Source organism: Herpailurus yagouaroundi, unplaced genomic scaffold, assembly GCF_014898765.1.
Source record: "Herpailurus yagouaroundi ecotype Mexico unplaced genomic scaffold, PumYag 162, whole genome shotgun sequence".
NCBI lineage: Eukaryota > Metazoa > Chordata > Mammalia > Carnivora > Felidae > Herpailurus > Herpailurus yagouaroundi.
Window position 1 is genome coordinate 49,719,116 of NW_024412403.1, and position 7,351 is coordinate 49,726,466.

General features: G+C 35.0%; 1 protein-coding gene across 4 annotated transcripts in view; it reads right to left on the reverse strand.

Moving 5' to 3' along the window:
• IMPG2 (interphotoreceptor matrix proteoglycan 2) overlaps positions 1 to 7,142 on the reverse strand; it is an 85,585-nt gene extending 78,443 nt beyond the window's left edge. For 2 of the 4 annotated variants that reach the window (XM_040484373.1, XM_040484372.1), the window contains exons 1-2: positions 6,820 to 7,142; positions 6,108 to 6,359 (exon numbers count right to left, since the gene is read on the reverse strand). In XM_040484373.1, the coding sequence (XP_040340307.1) occupies positions 6,108 to 6,359; positions 6,820 to 6,904 (337 nt within the window). In that variant the 5' untranslated portion in view covers positions 6,905 to 7,142. Of the gene's footprint in view, positions 1 to 6,107; positions 6,360 to 6,819 lie in introns of those variants that run through there. The other 2 variants (XM_040484374.1, XM_040484375.1) reach the window with 2 other exon arrangements.
• Between the last annotated feature and the right edge of the window lie 209 nt (positions 7,143 to 7,351).

Consider the following 7,351-nt stretch of genomic DNA (forward strand, 5'->3'; position numbering starts at 1 on the left):
ATCCCAAAATTCTACTCCTAGGTACACACCTAAATAGCTAAAAACAACCCAAGTGCCGATCAACTAAGAAATGGATACACAAAATGTGGTATATCCATACAAGAAAATAATATTAGGCCATAAAACAGAATAAACTACTGATACATGCTACAGCATGGATGAACCTTGAAAACATTACGCAAAATTAAAGAAGACTGTCACAAAAGATCACATATTATATTATCTCATTTATTTGACATATCCATAACAGACAAGTTTCTAGAAGTAAAAAGCAGATTCATGATTGCTTAGGTCTAGGGAGAGGGGTAGGGGGAAAATAGGGATAAGAGAGTAATGACTAAAGAGTATGAGGTTTCTTTGAAGTGATGTAGTATTTTTAAACTAAGTGTGATAACGGTTGCAGGTTTCTGTGAATATACTAGAAAACCATCGAATTCTATACATTAAATGGATGAGTTGCATGATATGTAAATTATGTCTCAATAAAATTGTAAAAAAATGTAATTCCCTCCAGAAAGGTAATACATCCTTAATTTATCCAATGGCTTTCCAGTTAAGAGCTACCTAACAAGAAGGTCCAATTAACTAGCTTGGGGTAACAGGATTCAGAACACTTACATTTTGATAAAGGAAGAGAACTGGGAGGAAGTCTGGAGCATTCATGCAGCTCGGAGAGGGGAAACCTAAACAGGACACTGCAGGCAGTAAACAGTAAAATCATCATGATTCCAGGGAAAGAGGTACTAAGAAGGGCAAAGCACCACCACATACTTCATTATGGCCTAGAATTAGACCTGTTCTGAAGTCCCACCCTTGTGACACAATTTTCATGTAGCCTTTAGTGACTGCTAAAGGTAACTTTCTATTTTTGAGAAGATAACTGATCTATAAATGTCTCTCTTGTGGTGGAGAAAACCTGCCCTGAAAACTGCTGGAGGAAAGCAAAATATGGATGACAGTATTCTGAATAACGAAGGGCCTGCATTTAATCTGTCTTTAATCCTTTTACTAGGGCTCAGGCTGTGCGTCTTACCCAGTAAATAGAAATCCATTATGGAACAAAGTCTTATTTTCCTCTCAGAATCATGGTACCCAAAACATATACAACAGTCAATTTGGTGCAATAAAGCAAGAAATAAAAGGCATATAAGTTGGAATATGAGAAGTAAGATTATCTTTATATGCAAATAATCATCTTTGTAGAAAACCTTAAGGAATACACAAAAAAGCTACTAGAACAAATAAGTGAATTTAGCAAATTACAGAATAAAAGGCCAATATACAAAATGCAGTTGTATGCCTCTTATACTGGCAAGAACAATCAGAAACTAAAATAACATTGGGGCACCTGGGTGGCTTATTCAGTTAAGTGCCCAACTCTTGGCTTTGGCTCAGGTCATGATCTCATGGTTCATGAGTTTGAGCCCTGTGTTGGGCTCTGTGCTGGTATCAAGGAGCCTGCTTGGGATTCTCTCTCTCCCACTCTCTCTCTCTGCCTCTCCCCCATTCGTGCTCTCCTTCTCAGAATAAATAAATAAACATTTTTTAAAAAGAAATTAAAATAACATTAACAATGGCATAAAAAATAAAAATATATAAATCTGATAAAAAGAGCTATAAGACCTATATACTGAAAATTACAAAACACTGTCAAGAGAAATTGAAGAAGACCTAAGTAAATGGTGGGCTGTATCACATTCATAGAGCAGAAGACCCAATACTGTTAAGATGACAATTCTTCCTAAATTGATCAATAAATTCAACACAACCCCAATCAAAATTCCAGCCACCCTTTTTGTATAAGTTGGCAAGCTGATGCTAATATTTATATGAAAGACAAAGAACCTAGCATTACAAAGTGAATTTGAAAAAAGAAGAACAAAGTTGAAGAACCTTCCCTATCTGATTCAAAGACTTATTGTAATCAAGCCAGTGTCGTATTGGCATAAAAACAGGCATATAGATCAGTGGAAGAAAATGAAGAAATAGACTCACTAAATACAGAAGACTGATTTTTCAACAAAGCCTTAAAGGCAAGAAAGGATAATCTTTTTAATAAATGGTGCTAGAACAATTAGCTAAGCATATGCAAATATTTAACTCTGATCCATATACCCCACATACAAAAATTAACTCAGAGTAGATCATAGACCTAAATGTAAAACCTGAAAATTATAAAATTTTTACAGGAAAAGATAGAAAATGCTTTTGACTTTGGGTTAGGCAAACTTAGATAAAACCAAAAACAAGCATGACCCCCCCCCAAAAAAAAACAAAAAAAAAAAAACCTTTTAAGTTGAACTTCATCAAAACTGAAAACTTCTGTTTCTCAAAAGATATTATTAAGAAAAGCAAAAGACAAGCCACACACTGGGTGAAAATGTATGCAAAACATGTATCTGACAAAGAGCTTGTATTTAGAATATATTAAGAACTCTTACAATTCTATAAGACAAATGACCCAATTATTTTTTTTTAATGAGCAAAATATTCGAATAAACTCTTCACCAAAAAAGATAAGCAAATGGTAAATGAGCACATGAAAAAGGTGCTCAACATCACTAGCCATTAAGAAAATGCATATTAAAACCACAATTGCTTCATAGTCACTAGAATGGTTACAGTTTAAAAAGACTGACTACACCAAGTATTGCAAGGATGTGGAAAAACTGGAACTCTAATACAGTGCAGGTGGTACAGCCACATTGGGAAACAGTTTAGCAACTTCATAAAGAGTTAAACATACACCTATCATGAGACCCAGCCATTCCACTATTTTTTTCTAATTTTTTTTAATGTTTATTTTTGAGAGAGACACAGAGAGCTTGAGCGGGGGAGGGGCAGAGAGAGAGGGAGACACAGAATCCGAAGCAGGCTCCAGGCTCCGAGCTGTCAGCACAGAGCCCGTCGTGGGGCTCGAACTCACAGGCTGTGAGATCATGACCTGAGCCAAACAAAGTCAGACACCCAACTGACTGAGCCACCGAGGCGGCCCTCCAGCCATTGCACTATTAACCAAAAGGTTTTGTTGACACAAAAACTTGAATGCAAATGTTCATGACAGCTTTCTTTATAATAACTGAAAAAAACCCTAATATCCCAAAATGTGGTATATCCCTAAAATAGAATACTACTCAACAATAAAAGGAAACAAACTACTGATAAAAAAAAAAGTCACAAATGAGTCTCGAAATAATAATTGCACGGAGCAAAAGAAGCCAGACAAAATAGTGTACATATATGATTACATTTATATATAAAAGTGTAGAAAATGCAAACAATCCATAGTGATAAAAAGCAGATTAGGTTGCCTCAGTACTGGGATAAAGGGAAGTGCTGAGAGGGGACAGATTACAAAGGCAAATAAGAAAATGTTTAGTGGTGAGTGATACATTCATTATCTTAACTGCATGATTTCAAGGGTAAATATGTTTGTCAAAACTAATCAGATTATGTAATTTAAATATGCAGCAATAATCCATCAAAGTATATACCTCAATAAAGTTATATTTTAAAAGTCCACCTACAAATATAATTTTTTAAAGTAGGAGGAGGGGCGCCTGGGTGGCGCAGTCAGTTAAGCGTCCGACTTCAGCTCAGGTCACGATCTTGCAGTCCGTGAGTTCGAGCCCCACGTCAGGCTCTGGGCTGATGGCTCAGAGCCTGGAGCCTGCTTCCGATTCTGTGTCTCCTTCTCTCTCTGCCCCTCCCCCCTTCATGCTCTGTCTCTCTCTGTCTCAAAAATAAATAAGCGTTAAAAAAAAAATAAAAAAAAAAAAATAAAGTAGGAGGAGAGTATTAACTGCATTCAACCCCAAGCACCCTAAATATCTGTTTAATTTCACAAATCATTAGGTTAAATGCAGTTGCTTCTTGCTTAAATGAAGGTATTTTTCAAATTTGTTACACCACCTAGCAACTGAAGCCAAATTCTCTATTAAGGAAAAATTGGGCAAACCACTAAAATGAATTAGCTTAGTAGAAAGAGCTAAGATCCTCAGTTGGACATTGAATGGATCTCTCCCTCTAATTTCCAAATATTTGGTTCTAAGGGCATAATCCAATTATCCCTACAAAATCTCTTCAAGACTTTTGCTGAAATATTCATTTTTCCTAATCTTCAAAAACATAAAATATTTACTCTTTACAATGACAGTAATAGCTATATCAACACTGTTACAGTCCTGATGTGCTGTGCCGAGTCTTTTAGGTCTGTGAGGTCCCTTTCTAATGGTCCCATTCATAGCATCTGTATTTTAAAATCAATTACTCTAGGAATGCTTTTCTTTTTGTTGGCTTCTTTTTCAATAGTATCTCTTGAATTTATAAACATCAGAGCAAAGAAATTAAAAGATATAACCACATTGCTTAAATGGTTATTTCCTCTTCACCACTTACCCAGCATCTACCTAGATATTCTGATCTATTTATTTTAAAAGGAAAAACCAAGGCAATAGAAATAACGTTTTGATAAGTTATGAACTGTCATTCCCATTCATCTTCAGTCTTTTATTCTCTTCCCACTCTCTTTGGAATTTGCCACTTCTGGCACATGCCCTATACACAAAAGTCAGAATCAATGGATTTCCATTACAAAAGTAAAAGGGAAGCTTATTGCTTAGTAATGTTTGATAATCTCACAGTATAATCAAGAGTTGTAAACACACTCCTTAAAAAATGTGTTAATACAGTGGCACTTAAAAAATTAGGGGTGCCTGGGCGGCTCAGTTGGTTAAGATTTCAACTTCAGCTCAGGTCATGATCTCGCAGTCTGTGAGTTCGAGCCCCGCGTCAGGCTGTGTGCTGACAGCTCAGAGCCTGGAGCCTGCTTCGGATTCTGTCTCCCTCTCTCTCTGCCTGACTCCCACTCACACTCGGTCTCTCTCTCTCTCTCTCTCTCTCAAAATAAGGAATAAACATTAAAAAATTATTTTAACAAAAAAATTTTATATATGTAATATCTGGTATTACTTTATTTTAAAAACACTTGCTTAGAGAGTATAATGCTATGCAAAATAAGGTAGTCAAAGAAAGACAAATTACCGTGTGATTTCACTCATATGTGGAATTTAAGAAACAAAACAAATAAGCATAGGTTAAAAAAGAGAGAGGCAAACCAAGAAACAGACTCTTAACTATAGAGAACAAACTGATGGTTACCAGTAGGGAGATAGGTAGGGGGATAGGAGATAGGGATTAAGGAGTGCACTTGTTCTGATGAGAACTGGGTGCTGTATGTTAAGTGTTGAATCGCATAAATTGTATACCTGAAACTAATACTGTACTGTATGTTGAATAGCTGGAATTTAAATAACAACTTAAAACAGAAAACACTAGCTCTGAAATGAATAAATGAATGAATGAATCAATCAATCGCTTGCTTTGGTGACGGAGGAGGAGGGGAAGGACAAGACGGAGGAAAATAAAAAAGGAGAAGATAAAGTAGCAGCTTAGACTTGAAGGTTCATTAAATCTGAGGGACATATTATGGTCAATTAAGCAATTTTGGTTAGTAAATTTAAGATAGTAAATTTAAGAAACAGAATGAATTCACCTAATGAAAAAGTATTCAATCAAGGATAATACTGTTAAATTAAAAATAAAATCCTAGTTCTGTTGCTTTAGGGTCTATTGTGAGAGTTGTCATCATCTTAGATATAAGGTTTATGTGTACCAACCAGAGTATAACCAGCATGAATCTGCAGAATGTCTAAACTATAAAATATAGACATGTATTATATTTTCATGTACATAAAGTAACTAATTAGCCAAATAGGTAAGTATACCATGGTAAATATATTTTGTGGGCACATTTAGACTAATTACTTAATGAAGAAGTAAAAATAGTTAAATCTTCCAGTAACATAAACTGGTATTTTTGAAGTACTTCAAAGATTTAAGCCATTTCCTCTCTTAATGCAAACTTTCCTCTGAAGCTATATAAATACTATACTTACAGCAAGTCCTTTTTCCATAGCTAAGAGAAAGACAATATTTGGCTCCGTGTCTAAATTATCACATACTCTGAATTTTAACAAGATACAACAACATGCTAGGAGTATGTTTGAATTTCATCACAGAGTCCCAAGGTTTGGATGTTCACTTACCTCGTACTTTAAAGTACTTTACATGCTTTGCCACAGCCTCTGTAATGCTTTCATCTGGGCAGGTTTTTACACCATTAGGAAACAGGATAGATCGCCTTCTTCTGAGCAACCACTGTTTCTCAGCTTCTCTGTGGTCCAAAGGTAGTTTCTTTTCAGTAGAATGAGAAGGCTCCCCGGATTCCTTGTCAGTCAGGCGAAAAGAAACTGCACTCTTGGGTTCTTGGATATCTTCTAAAGATATGTAGGTTTGTGCTACATAGTGAAAGCATAGACAAGTCTTCTGATAATGAATGAAGATACAGAATGAAAAGTAACAAAGAAAAACTGACTTTTGTGCCACATTTGGATTTTGAAGTCAATGCTCAAATTGTAAACATGCATACTTAAGAGGGGAGGAGTGAGCAATCAATCTTTTCTCCATCTAATTCCTACTCCTTTATTTCAAGATTCTTAGTTGTTAAAATCAACTATATATCCAATTTCAATACAAGAAATAAGCGGAAGTAAGTCTGAAGAAGAAATTACTAATGAAAAGGAAAACCAAAAATATTGAGAGATTTTAAAAGTTTAAATGAAGCAATATCAAAGCCTAACAGAGTAGTATTTGATTCAAGTTCTTACAATGGTCATATTAAATTAAATAATGTTAAAGAGAATACACTAGAGATATAAAGAAAAATAAAAAATTAAAATTAAAAAGCTTTTTAAATACCTGTTAATGATGGAAGGTTTCCTTCTATCACGACAAATATCAAAATACCCAGAGAAATCTTCCCAAAATGAGGAAACATAATCATTTGGGCCAAAATCAAAGGAATAAGGAGAGGCCAAAATCCTTGAGCACCCAAAAAGCCTTGAAACTTCCAGTAACGAATTATTATAGGAAAGGTCTAACATTTCAAAGTTTATCTTTGAAAACTGACAACCATTCCAAAACCATTATAAATTAGCTTAAATAAAAATGGTGTCCTTTCAAAATACCTCTCACTTCTTTTCTGAAAGAAGCAGCAGGCTATGAAAGCAGAAGAGATAAGCTAATTAGAACAGATGGAGAGAGACAATTTCTTTATTCTAATCCAGTCAGCTAAGCTCTTTACAAACACGTTCTTTGCCATTACCAGACAGTCCACTTAAAAATAATGTTTCACATATAATTCACTGAGCTTTACAATTTTTCTGAATCTACTAGTTGAACCTGATAGATTCACATGTACTTTGGGTTTTTCTAGGGCCTGTTATTTGTA